General features: G+C 45.8%; 1 protein-coding gene across 3 annotated transcripts in view; it reads left to right on the top strand.

Annotated features, from left to right (window-relative positions):
• The first annotated feature begins 650 nt into the window (after positions 1-650).
• Positions 651-13,974, top strand: part of pde8a (phosphodiesterase 8A) — a 68,143-nt gene continuing 54,819 nt past the window's right edge. For 2 of the 3 annotated variants that reach the window (XR_009768194.1, XM_061670834.1), the window contains exon 1: positions 651-2,160. Coding sequence is in view for 1 of the 3 variants with exons in the window: in XM_061670834.1 (XP_061526818.1) it covers positions 2,008-2,160 (153 nt within the window). In the remaining 2 variants the exon portion in view is untranslated. The remainder of the gene's footprint in view (positions 2,161-13,974) is intronic. The other variant, XM_061670837.1, reaches the window with a different exon arrangement.

Genomic DNA, 13,974 nt, shown 5'->3' with positions numbered 1-13,974 from the left:
GCGTCGAGGCCCATTACGAATACAAGAAAATACTCAAGATGGATTTCTAGACCATCAAATAAATGTTCTCCGAGCTTCACGTAAAAGACAGTTCGGCATACTCGTAGAAAAACAAAGGTGCACTAGTAAAACTTGTCATCTCCCCCCCCACTACTGTACGATACCTCTGCACACTAGTAGGACAATTTTGACACACTAGTAGGACAACTACGTCTTGTACTACTACTAAAATAGTAGAATTGTATCATGCCCCTATTCTGCAGTAGCACTAGTAGCACACGGATATCAACTAGTGCACAGTCTTGCCAAAATATCGCATTAAATGCTCAATAGGCTTTAAGCTGCACTAGTGGGCTCAAAGTGGCACTCGTAGTGTTTTAAAACCTGACTGGAGTAATTCGGACCCCAAAAAGTGTACTAGTGCGTGGATCTGAAAGTTGTGAAAAAATGTGAAAAAGCCGTTTTTGTTGGCCTGCATTCGGGCGTGCGGCGAGGAGCCAAAGTGCACGCGGCGTCGTCGGCGCATTCGAAGTTCCCACGCCGCGTGGAGGACCGCCCACCGGCTGCGGGAGACCGGCGCCCATTCGCTGCGCGCACCTCATTTGCATTGACGTCAGCAAAGGCTGGAGGTCAATCCTTGCGGGTGCTTTTATTGGATGTGCCGCTGTCAAGCAGCGGCGAAGAAATGGAAGTGCAAACGCCAGGCAAGGCGGCGAAAAGGCAAGCCTAGGAGAAAACCAGCTCGATGTGGCGGCTTTATTCGTGCTCGCCGCCTTTCGTCATCCTGCGCCCGAAACTTGTCTAGAATTACTGCCTTTTTAGTTTGAATTTCCCCCCCCCCCCCTGTTTGCATTCTCCAGAAAGGGGAGGTATGTTCGTCACTCGTCCCATTTGACAACCTCTACATACATCCTTCCATTTTTCTCGATTTGTATTTTTAACAACCCCTGACGCCACCGCCACCGGAATGAGGGAGCACCGAGGAGTCCGGAGACGCTGCGCCCGGGTTGGGCTGATCCTGAAGCGGGTAGCGGACGCGTGAACGCCGGCCTCCGCCGACCGATTCCGGAGCCGATACATGGGGAGTTGCGTTGTGCTCCGCCGGGAATGCTTTGCCACGAGTGTGCACGCGAATGAATATTGCAGCCTGTTGAGGATGAGGATGAGGATGAGGATGAGGATGATGATGAGGAGTAGGAGGATGATGATGATGATGATGATGATGATGATGATGGGGTCGGAGCAAAGCGCGGTGACGACGCGTACCCTGGTCGTCCTCAGCTGAAGTGGGCCGGCGCATTGATACAAGAGCCTCACTATCTACTCTATATTCTTCTTCTTGTTGGACGGCACCAGGGGGGACAAGGACGACTGCCAATGCAACATTGCACAGCAGAAATGGATAAAACTGTTGCATGAGGCTGCACTGTCTGAGTGAGTTTGTGTGTGTGTGTGTGTGTGTGTGTATGAATGTGTGCGTGTGCGTGCGTGCGCGCGCGCGTGCGCTGAGGCCTACTTGATGGCTGAAGTTGAGCACAACAAAAAGCAACATGAAAAATGGTGATGTGGTACGAGCGACAAGAAGGAGCCTTGGGGGATCTGAGCAGTCCATCTGAACTGTAACCCAACTTTTTTTTTTTTTTTTTTTTTTTTCCCCCCCCACCCTCCCCCGAAAAAAAAAAGAAAAGAAGAACTGCTGCTTTGATTAAAGATCTCCAATTAAGTTCATGTGAAAAACAAGCGGGAGGAAATCAGCTTCCTGGTCTCCTGGAGTAGGGTGGGGGGTGGGGAGGATAGAACATTTATTATTCATGCCTCTTTTTAGAGCAATTGCAGAACTGGCTTTGTTGTGGCCCAGATGACATATATCTATTTATATATTTAAGCCGAGAGCATGGACATTTTGTTTCACTAAAAAAAAAAAAAAGAAAAAGTGAGCGAATGACACTGGTGACCCTCAAAGTAAAAAAAGCACTTGCACACAAAAAAAAAAAGGGGGGCTGAAGCATGGGCTGTGCTTCAAGTATTCATATCTCTGATAGGGTGGTCTACCACGGTGGAAAAGAGTCCGAGGATTCCCACTCGCCCCAGCAGACGAACACCACTCGGCATCAAGGAAATCCTGTCTCGGGACTACCCCTCAAACCTCTGAGCTGCAAGGTGAGGGAACGCACGCACGTTGTACACCAAATGTTGGTTTGTCACATGCCGCACTGGAAAATGGAAAGGTCACTTTCATTTGACATTTCACTCACTTTTAACTCTTCAGCCTAGGTCTGTGATTCTCGAAGTGCAGGTTTCCACTAGTGGTGAACGTGGGAGGGGAATGACAAAACTGCTATGTTCAAATGGTGCATAATGTTAGAGTTTTTAAAAAAAGAAAAGAAATCCAGTACGATTCATTTGTATTTGACTTAAAAATAAAGCACATCATTTTTCTTTGCATTATCTTTGAGAACGGATTGTTTTCAACCATTTATTTGGGTACAACTTGCATTTAACTCACGTGTGCGACATCTTACTGGAATCATTATTCAAAGGGTGAGACGGCGGCGTCGAAACTGCCGGCAAGATCGGAATGCAGCCGCTCTCCGAGTTCTCCGACCAAAGCCGCGCACCTCACGAACTGCTCGAAGGCGCCGAGTCGTGATAAATAGTCACAAAGAAAGTATAAGCAGCTTTAACAAAACAGCAGCGCTAGCAATACTAAGCTAGCATTAGCATTGTGGCGCCAACATTAGCCACGGCTGCTACGTTGGTAGTGTGACTTATTTGTCATGTTAAATGTTGTTGTTTTGAAGTCTTGTTTCTTGGAATGAACAATAGAGGTGAAAAAGGGTACTGTCGAGCTGAAATGTTGCTAATCCCGCGCTGCTTTGCTTCTGTTCGCTACTCTTATGCGCAGCTGTTGGCAAATGATTTTTTTCTTTATTTTCTGGCGGTGGATATTCAGCCATAGTTTCAGCAAATCTCCTGAAGCCACATTGTAACAGGTCAGAGGTTTTATCTTTAAAAAGTATATTAACCGTGAACCGCAACGCACGGTTCGGAAATTAAGGAAAACCCCTGATCTCGGATATACTGTACAGTCTCGTCAGTTTAGGTTCGTAAGGTCACAATGGTTCACTCTAATCCAAGGTTTGGTTCACTTTCTTTTTTTGAACATTCTTCATAAAGTGTGATTTACTTGATTTAGAGGGCACGCCAAATGTCTCTGCTTAAGTCACAAAGCCAGAGCAGGTTTTCACTCGACATATTTTCGGCCTCTGTTTCACCTTTACGCTGCTTCTCATTACAATGTTTTTGTGTTGGGTCTGATGGAGGTCCCTAAGGTCATCAAACCAAAATATACACATTTGAATGGAAAAATGACAAAGGTCGGCGGTGCCCGGGAAGATGACTGAGCATCACGCATAAAGTGTTCTTTGAGTATGTTGCATCATCACAAAATCTAACAATCCCATTTGTCTATTGGACCACGAATAATTACAGTAAGAGTGGCATAATGAGATGTGCTGCTTGGACTCTAAAAGAGATGCGCGTCCCATCAAGGGGATGATCAATTTCATTCTCATTTGCGTGTTGCGTAAGAGCTCGCACATGCACGTTGATGTGTTTGCCGTGCAGCAGGCTGAGATGGGAAAGACTGAAGCATTTGGTTTACGGCGCAAAAAAGGGAGTTCGTGCTGTTAAGAGTTGTGAAGAGAATATTACCATGAGAAAGGCCTTGTTTGAATCCATGTAAAAGTCAGGCACTCATGCTGTGATGTTTGGGTCTGTGTCATTCAAGAAATGGAGGACCATTGAGGCACCGACTGGCTTTTTTTTTTTTTTTTTAAACATGAAAAAGAAGCAAAAGGTCCGGCTCAAACATCAACATTACAACATTACATTACTTGATATATTTTGTTTTGTTTGCCTGCAACCCTGTTACAAAATATATTTTAAGGTTCCTGAGTAAGCACCTTTAAAAAAAAAAATAAAAATACAATTTCAAAAACATTGTACATATTTTGTTTGAATGCTAACTTAATTTTACGATTACTCTAATTACAGTAATGTCGTTGCAAAATCAATGCCATGTTTTTTTGTTTTTGTTTTTTTTTAGCTCGAGAGTACATACATGCTAGCTGCGTTAGCTGTTGTGTTGGTAAAGAAAAAAATAATAAAAAAAGAAAAACTTAGATATTGTCTTTTCTGATGATATGAGTGACAGTGTTGCACTGATTTGAGTGACACTCCCAAAAAATGTCTGTGCTAAAATTTGTTTCAACAATTACAAGGCAGTATACCAATAGCTGATCTAAAACTTGTTTTATGTGTTCAATTTGATATATATTTGAACAATAAGGGACAAGCGGGGGTCGGGGGGGGAAAGCCATTTCAGGGAGGTATTCAAGAGCTATTTGGTATTTTAAAGAATATTTAGCAATCACGTTTAGCATAGCTACAGTTACATTTTCTCAAGACAACTATAATTTACACAACAATTGCGTGGATTATTTGAAATTTCGCGAGGGTGCGGGACAGAAAATGCTTTTTTGTTTATGGATTTATTTATTTACAAATGAGCCATGTACTGTACATCTAATTAATGAACAAAATGATCTTGCAGATCATGTGCTTGTGTGTGTGCGTGTGCGTGCGCCCCTATATTTTCTATATGTGCCTTTTGTTTGGCAGACCATCTGAAGGCTTGCGTCCAGCTGATTTTTGTGTAAATGTCAGCGCAGGATGCAGTGAGAAGGCAGCGTGACAGATGCCCTCACGTCAGGACGCCCACTGTGCCTTTGATTGAATTAGTCCCCTGATTGAGTTAGACTAATGGTACACAAATCTCCTTCAGCTGGAAATGGTTAATCCCAAATCTATAAGGTGTCATCTTTAGCGTCCTCCGTATATTATTGCCGCGACTGGCAGAGTTCAATTGCCGCTCAACGTAGAGAAAAGTGCACTTTCTGTGTTACGTGATTGCAAAGCATCAGATGTAGGTCGTGCGTTGCTGCTACTTTTGATTTGTTTCTACCTTTAAGAGAGGAGATCAATGGTAGCGATTGATTGTGTTGGAAACCGTGTGCATGCCCGTCTTTTAAAGCCCGTTTGAAACACTAATGCATCATTTTCAGGCTCAGAGAGAGTTTTTTGTTTTGTTAGTTTTTTTTTTTAAATAATGAGCAGCACCAAATCCCAGTAGGTGACAGTAGTAAGTAGAGCTGAAACAATTAGTTGATTGATCAACTCGTTGCTGGACCCAGAATGAATTGGCGAGCTTTTTCATTTTCATTTCAAGACCCATTTTAGACATTAAGCACTCTCCATTCTCCTTTTATCTGCAAATGTTTGTGTTTTAACCCTTAATGACCCTAAATAAATCATAGATTTTATTTGTAAAGCACTTTTCATTCTGTAAAATCTCAACGTGAATTCAGAGATTTTTATTTTTTTCTAGACACATTATACATGCTTGAAGGTAATTGCTGAAAATGTGCAAAAGACTGAGACCTATGTAGTACTGAACTGTGGAGATGTAGTGTTAAGCCGTTTTCACTTTTTCCGTTTTCCTGTCTTCGTGGCGTTGAAAGCCTCACGACAACCCGGTGGGATATATTTCGTCCTCCGGAGGCTTTTAAGTGGGCTTCGCGGCTCAAACATGTAGGGGTTATTTAGGCAGAAGAAAGATGCTCGGCAAAGTTGCATCTTTAAGCGGGATGAGGTTTTAGCGCTTTCAGCGAACATGCTCACAGGGTTTGAGAGCGGGAAAAAAATAGCTTATCTTTTTAAATGTTTTTTGAAGCCTCATTTTAGATTAAAACAAAATATATATATATATATACCTCTCCTCGTGACCTGTGTGCTCTTTTTCAGATACATTTTTGAACACTAGAAGTTGATGATTTTCAGTCTGGCACAAGATACAGAAGCTACCGGAGATAAATTCCTTGTCTTTGTCTGGACATACTTGGCAAAATAAAGATGATTTTGATTCTGAGGATTTTTAGGCTGGCACAAGATACAACACATTTAGCAATGAATCATTATTCGAGCCAAAACATAACATTCTCTTAAATCAGGCCATGGATTGGGAATATCTTGCTTCTCTGAATCTGTTACGTGATCTTCATTAAAGGTGAGGTATGTAGTTCTCAAGCTGCTAGCAAAATGTACATGTAGCCTTACTACACCACTCCATTCACGTCCCAGACCAAAGTCTGCACTCGTGTGCACGAGCCATGTATTTTGCATAACGTGTACTGTTTTTAAGTCGATGTTAGCCAGGGCTGCTACGTTGGTAGCATGGGTTATTCATGTTGGAAAGTTGCCAAAAATGAAAGGTCTGATGTATTTATTTATTTATTTATTTTGCAATGCACTATCAAGTAAAAATATAACAGGTGATCAACTTACCCCATGACCCGGTGAGAACCGTGACATTGGCAGTGTGTTTTCCAAGTCCGGCTGTATGCTGCCGTCTACATAGAATATGTCACTGTTATATAGGTTTACCTTTGATTTGACTTGAGAGCTGTACAATTCCTTTTTTTTTTTTTTTTTTTTTTTTTTTTTTCTAACCAGAGTTCAATAATCTGCCCAAGAAACCGATCGGCGCAAGGCTGCTGTGTGCGGCAGACTGTGTGTGCACGAGTGTGCGTGCATGAGAAAATGATTGACACCAGGGCCGCACGATATTTTTTTTGAGCACCGTCATCGCGATGTAGATGTGCGCAATAGTCACATCGCAGGGTCTGCTGCGATGTTGGTGTTCTGGAGTATACAGTGAATCACCTGTAATATTAAAAGTGACTGGAAGAAGGACCTATTCGGACATGCTAATACAAAGAATGTACGTCTGCTGCATTTCCTATTTCAGTCTTCAAAATGAAACTGGGCAGACATGCAGCAGCTGTGTGAGGTGCGTTCAGGGCCACTGCGTAAATGGGAGTGAAAGTGTTCTTTTGTATTAGAGTACATAATTATAAAAATGGATTACTAGGAAAATTATTATTTGTATCAGAATGCTTAAAAACACATTGTGATAATATGGAATTTATTTTGTTTTGCAATATGAGTGGTCCTTTCACCATCGTTCCTGTCATACAGTGTTCTTGTTTTTTTTGCACATTAAGGACAAACATGTTTTTGTTTTAATTCCGCATTTAAAAAAAAACACCATTCAAGCAAAACATTTTTCCTCATGTTTTTGAGATTGTAGGGTGAAAGCTGCAGCTGTCTACAAGTATGGACTGAATGGGAAGCAACAATGGGGAAATGAAATGCCATTATTTTGAGGGGAATAGCCCATCAGCAACATTGGGGGGGAAAAAAAGAACTATGAACTAGTTTGTTTTTGGATCGGTGAATTGAGTTTAAAATTTCGAATCATGAACTAGGAACTGAACTAGTTCATCTCTGGAATGATGAACTGAACTTTGAACTAGTTTGCGTAGAAAATAAACTTTCCCGACACTGATCCTGTATTATTTCACATCGCAATATATGGCACAGGTTTAAAAAAAAAAATAAATAAATAAATAAAAAAATCGCAATGTGATTTATTGCCAAAATCATACAGCCCTAATTGACACACTATTCGGTCATACCTGCTACAGCAGAAGAATCGGAGAATAGGCCGTTCCTGTTGCAGTGGGACACATTTGAAAAGAATTCAAATGATATTATAGGCATAAGATTGGGTGTGAGAGGGATGTTTTTTCAAAAGATCATGATAAAAATATTATACTGTCAGGACATACAGGAAGTTTTTACAGATATGACAAAAAGTGCTTTTTAAATTTTCCTTAACTCCACCTTTAATGCTCCCGAGTTCACATTCCTCAATTCTGCTGCTGTCCTTGTTTTTCCACCTTACAATTTCCCAAGATCTCAATCAATCGAGATCAAAATTGCTGTTGACTTTTAAATCTGTCTTTTTTACATTGTGTCAGCAGAGGATAAAAAAGTCAGGAGCCTATTTTGACAAAGTAAGGAGTAGAAAGTACTCAGATTCCGAATCATCTTTCTTTGCCAAGAATGTGCAAAACACACAAGGAATTTGTCTCCGGTAGTTGGAGTTGCTCAACGGACAACAACAGACAGCCAGTGTGACAAAATATACTTTTAGGACATAAAAACACACTAAAGGAGAGTCATTGAGCAATGAAAGGTTACCAGTAATGTGTTAATGCTGATACAATGACAATAGTGCAAATGATGAAGAGTCCTCAAGCAATTTAGAGCAGTTTAAAGTGACTAATAGTGTGATAATCTGGAAGCGTGACAATCGTGTAAATGGTGCAGATAGTTCTCAAGCACATGAGTGGCCAGTATTGGTCAACAACAGATATGCAAATTACTACTACAGTGAGTGCACGAATAATGTTGTAGTGTACAAAAATTTTACAATGCAATTGTAAGTCAGGAGTGACGAAGCCGGTGGAATGTCTGCTTGTTTTAGTTTGCATTGTTTGAGGGAAGGAGCTGGAACAGGTGGTGACCCAGGATGTGGAGGGTCGAAAAGGATTTTTCTTGCTCTTCTCTTAGTTTTGGCCGTGTGCAAGTCCTGGGTAGGCGGGTACTGACGATTTTTCTTCCGGTGGTCCTGACTGTCCGTTGCAATCGGAGTTTGTCTTCATACGAAGCAGCACCAAACCAGACTGTCATGGATGAACACAGGACTGATTCAATGACTGCTGTGTAGAACTGCCTCAACAGCTCGCGTTTCAGGCCGTGCTTACTCAAAAGCCGCAGGAAGTACATCCTCTGCTGGGCCTTTTTGAGGATGGAGTTAATGTTGGTCTCCCACTTCAGGAGACTGCAATTCCCAGGAACTTGAACGTCTCGACAGTTGACACGGGGCAGTTGGACAGCCTGAGGAGCAGCTGTGGCGAAGGATGCTTCTTGAAATCCACGATCATCTCCACAGTCTTGAGCCTGTTCATCTCCAGGTTGTGTCGGTCGCACCAAAGCTGCAGCCGTTCCACTTCATGTCAATATGCAGACTCGTCACCGTTTTTGATGAGGCCGATGACTGTGGTGTCGTCCGCAAACTTCAGAGGTTTGACAGCCGGTTTCGTGGAGGTGCAGTCAATCGTGTAGAGAGAGAGGACGCATCCCTGGGCGGTCCTGGTGCTGATGGTGCGTGTAGATGAGGTGGTGTCCCTCAGTCTCACCTGCTGTGTCCTGCCCATCAAGAAGCTTTAGATCCACTGGAAGATGGCAGGCGAGATGCTGAGCTGGAGAAGCTTGGAGCAGAGTAGTTCGGGGATGATAGAGTTGAACACAGAGCTGAAGTCCAGAAACAGGATCCTTGCGTAGGTCCCTGCGCCGTCGAGGTGTTCTAGGATGAAGTGCAGTCCCATGTTGATTGCGTCATCCACAGACCTGTTTATTCGATATGCAAACTGCCGTGGGTCCAGCAGGGGTTCTGTGATGCTCCAGGGGTAGTCCAGCACGAGGCGTTCAAAGGACTTCATAACCACAGATGTCAGGCGGACAGGCCTGTAGTCATTCAGACCCGAGATTGCAGGTTTTTTGGGGACTGGGATGATTGTGGAGCGTTTGAAACAGGATGGTACTTCGCACAGTTCCAGAGATCTATTGAAGATCCGTGTGAATACCTGGCGCGAGCTGTATCTGTTTTCAGTTGTTAAGAGTAAAAGTAAAAACTTGTGAAAAAATATCAAATAAAGATATCTGAACAATCCGTTTAAGTACAAAGTATTTTTACCATGTTACTGTCTACCACTGCAAGCAAATACGCCATTGCTGCACCATTGTAACATTGGTAAATGGATTCATAGGTCTCACGCAATACTTCAGCCTGTAAACTTTTAATTTTTTTAATTGTATTTTTTACCGTTTCTGGTTGTATTCTAGCGAAGAAATGAGGGAGGTAATTTTGGCAATGCTAAAATAAGTCACGGTTCTAATGGTTACGTAGGATTTTGGCAGAGTACAGTACCTCTCCTGTGGAAATGGGGCTCCCTGACCATAAAAATCCAATTCAGGAAATATTGTAAACTGTGAAATAATCAGTTGTCTTAGTGCAACATTTTAAATGTTGTTTTTTCTCATCCCAGTATGCATGTATTCCCTGGCTTGTGTCATTGTGGTCGTGAAGATTGCGCACACATTCATCCCTGTATGGATGATAATTATCCTCTCCAACCACACACAGCTGGTCGTAGCCACAGTGAAGTTTAGCCTCTTACAAAAACACAGTCAAACAAATGCGTGCTGTGTGTTTGGAGCTTGGGCGACCGGGAGACGGCGTGCAGGCGTCTGCAGTGTGAGAGACATTCAATAGAGCTTTGGGAGTGTGACGTGAGTCTTTGTCAAGGGTACGGTGCCATCTGGGCTGCTCTGAGGACGATAAGGCTCAAGTACAAGGTCATGCGATAGTGGGCATTTTTTAGAACCAAAAAGACAGACACAAGCCTCGGCCAAACACGACGCCATTTGTCCGGCCTTGACTTTTCAAACCGGATTGCCCTCTCTCCGAAGGTGGCCAAAGTACTCACATTCTGTACTTAAACGAACTAGAGGATCCAGATGGCCTATAGTTCACTAGATAGTTCTCATGTATTTTTTGCTCCACAAAATAATTTCCAATAATATCAATCTGTTTTGGAGCAATTGGTAAATAACTAATTGTTTTGGGAACGCCCCTTTTACATCGCAAAAAATCAATATGCCGTCATGTCTTGGCGTGACGTCAACGATGGAGCCGGAGACCAAAATTGCTGCATAGCCTGTGTGGCTATTATTATATATACTTTATTTATCGTCGATGTCGGGTGGAATCCTCGCTCCTTAAAAACTTTTCAGGAGAAAAAAAAAAAAAAAAAGACAAGTTGGTATTATATTGCAATCATACACTGATTATGATCAATTGCTAATTGAATATGGTACATAAAAAACAAAAAAAAAACAACGCTAATTTATTATGCTGTCATAGAACAAAAAAAACAGCGCGAACATGGTGCTGGGCGCCAGCCGTGTCCGCCAGCCGTGCCCGTCAAAGTCAGCCGCGGTCACACAATGTCACGACCATACAAAAGCCTTTAACTTAACAAAAGCAAATGCCTGTGTTACATCATCTTTCCAAACTCTTTTTCAAAGGTCCATCCATCCATCCATTTTCTACCGCTTATCCGGGTCGGGTTGTGGGGGCAGTAGCTTTAGCAGGGACGCCCAGACTTCCCTCTCCCCAGCCACTTCATCCAGCTCTTCCAGGGGGATCCCGAGGCGTTCCCAGGCCAGCCGAAGGACGTAGTCTCTGCAGCGTGTCCTGGGTCGTCCCCGGGGTCTCCTCCCGGTGGGACGTGCCCGGAACACCTCAGCAGATAGGCGTCCGGGAGGCGTCCGAATCAGATGCCCCGGCCACCTCATCTGGCTCCTCTCAATGCGGAGGAGCAGCGGCTCTACTCTGAGATCCTCCCGGATGACCGAGCTTCTCACCCTATCTCTAAGGGAGAGCCCGGACACCCTGCGGAGGAAACTCATTTCGGCCGCTTGTATCCGGGATCTCGTTCTTTCGGTCACTCTTTTCTTTCGGAAGATCGACCGGTAAATTGAGAGCTTCGCCTTTCGGCTTAGCTCCTTCTTTACCACAACGGACCGATACAAAGTCCGCATCACTGAAGACGCCGCACCGATCCGCCTGTCGATCTCCCGTTCCATTCTTCCCTCACTCGTGAACAAGACCCCAAGATACTTGAACTCCTCCACTTGGGGCAGGATCTCGTCCCCGACCTGGAGAGGGCACACCACCCTTTTCCGACTGAGGACCATGGTCTCAGATTTGGAGGTGCTGATTCTCATCCCGGCCGCTTCACACTCGACTGCGAACTGCTCCAGTGAGAGTTGAAGCTCACGGCTTGATGAAGCCAACAGAACCACATCATCAGCAAAAAGCAGAGATGCAATACGGAGGCCACCAAACCGGACCCCCTCTACGCCTCGGCTGCGCCTAGAAATTCTGTCCATAAAAGTTATGAACAGAATCGGCGACAAAGGGCAGCCTTGGCGGAGTCCAAACCTCACCGGGAACTAGTCCGACTTACTGCCGGATATGCGGACCAAACTCTGACTCCGGTCGTACGGGGACCGAACAGCCCGTACCAGGAGGTTCGGTACCCCATAATCCCGAAGCACCCTCCACAGGACTCCCCGAGGGACACGGTCGAACGCCTTCTTCAAGTCCACAAAACACATGTAGACTGGTTGGGCAAACTCCCATGCACCCTCGAGGACCCTGCCGAGGGTGTAGAGCTGGTCCACTGTTCCACGGCCAGGACGAAAACCACACTGCTCCTCCTGAATCTGAGATTCGACTTCCCGACGGACCCTCCTCTCCAGCACCCCTGAATAGACCTTACCAGGGAGGCTGAGGAGTGTGATCCCCCTGTAGTTGGAACACACCCTCCGGACCACCACCCCAGTCTGCCAATCCAGAGGCACTGTCCCCGATGTCCACGCAATGTTGCAGAGGCGTGTCAACCAGGACAGCCCCACAACATCCAGAGCCTTTAGGAACTCCGGGCGAATCTCATCCACCCCCGGGGCCCTGCCACCGAGGACCTTTTTAACTACCTCGGTGACCTCAAACCCAGAGATAGGAGAGCCCGCCTCAGAGAACCCACACTCTGCTTCCTCATGGGAAGGCGTGTCGGTGGAATTGAGGAGGTCTTCGAAGTATTCTCCCCACCGACTCACAACGTCCCGAGTCGAGGTCAGCAGCGCCCCATCCCCACTACACACAGTGTTGGTGGTGCACTGCTTTCCTCTCCTGAGACGTCGGATGGTGGACCAGAATTTCCTCGAAGCCATCCGGAAGTCTTTCTCCATGGCCTCACCGAACTCCTCCCATACCTGAGTTTTTGCTTCAGCGACCACCAGAGCTGCATTCCGCTTGGCCAGCCGGTACCCATCAGCTGCCTCAGGAGTCCCACAGGCCAAAAAGGCCCAATAGGACTCCCTCTTCAGCTTGACGGCATCCCTCACCGTTGGTGTCCACCAACGGGTTCGGGGATTGCCGCCACAACAGGCACCGAGCACCTTACGGCCACAGCTCCGGTCGGCCGCCTCAGCAATGGAGGCGTGGGACATGGTCCATTCGGACTCGATGTCCCCCGCCTCCCCCGGAACATGAGCAAAGTTCTGTAGGAGGTGGGAGTTGAAACTCCTTCTGACAGGGGATTCTGCCAGACGTTCCCAGCAGACACTCACAATACGTTTGGGCCTGCCACGTCGGACCGGCATCTTCCCCCACCTTCGGAGCCAACTCACCACCAGGTGGTGATCAGTTGACAGCTCCGCCCCTCTCTTCACCCGAGTGTCCGAGACATGCGGCCGCAAGTCCGACGACACGACCACAAAGTCGATCATCGAACTGCGACCTAGGGTGTCCTGGTGCCAATTGCACGTGTGGACACCCTTATGCTTGAACATGGTGTTCGTTATGGACAATCCGTGACGAGCACAGAAGTCCAATAACAGAACACCGCTCGGGTTCTGATCGGGGGGGCCGTTCCTCCCAATCACGCCCTTGCAGGTCTCACTGTCATTGCCCACGTGAGCATTGAAGTCCCCCAACAGAACAGTGGAGTCCCCAGCGGGAGCGCTCTCCAGCACCCCCTCCAAGGACTCCAAAAAGGGTGGGTACTCTGAACTGCTGTTTGGTGCATAGGCACAAACAACAGTCAGGACCCGTCCCCCCACCCGAAGGCGGAGGGAGGCTACCCTCTCGTCCACCGGGGTGAACCCCAACGTACAGGCGCCGAGCCGGGGGGCAATAAGTATACCCACACCTGCTCGGCGCCTCTCACCGTGGGCAACTCCAGAGTGGAAGAGAGTCCAACCCCTCCCGAGAGGACTGGTACCAGAGCCCAAGCTGTGTGTGGAGGGGAGTCCGACTATATCTAGTCGGAACTTCTCGACCTCACACACCAGCTCGGGCTCCTTCCCTGCCAGAGA

The sequence above is a fragment of the Phycodurus eques genome, chromosome 2 (assembly GCF_024500275.1).
Source record: "Phycodurus eques isolate BA_2022a chromosome 2, UOR_Pequ_1.1, whole genome shotgun sequence".
In the NCBI taxonomy this organism is placed as follows: Eukaryota; Metazoa; Chordata; class Actinopteri; order Syngnathiformes; family Syngnathidae; genus Phycodurus; species Phycodurus eques.
Note: the sequence above shows the minus strand (reverse complement) of the source record. Positions and strands in the feature narration are given on the sequence as shown.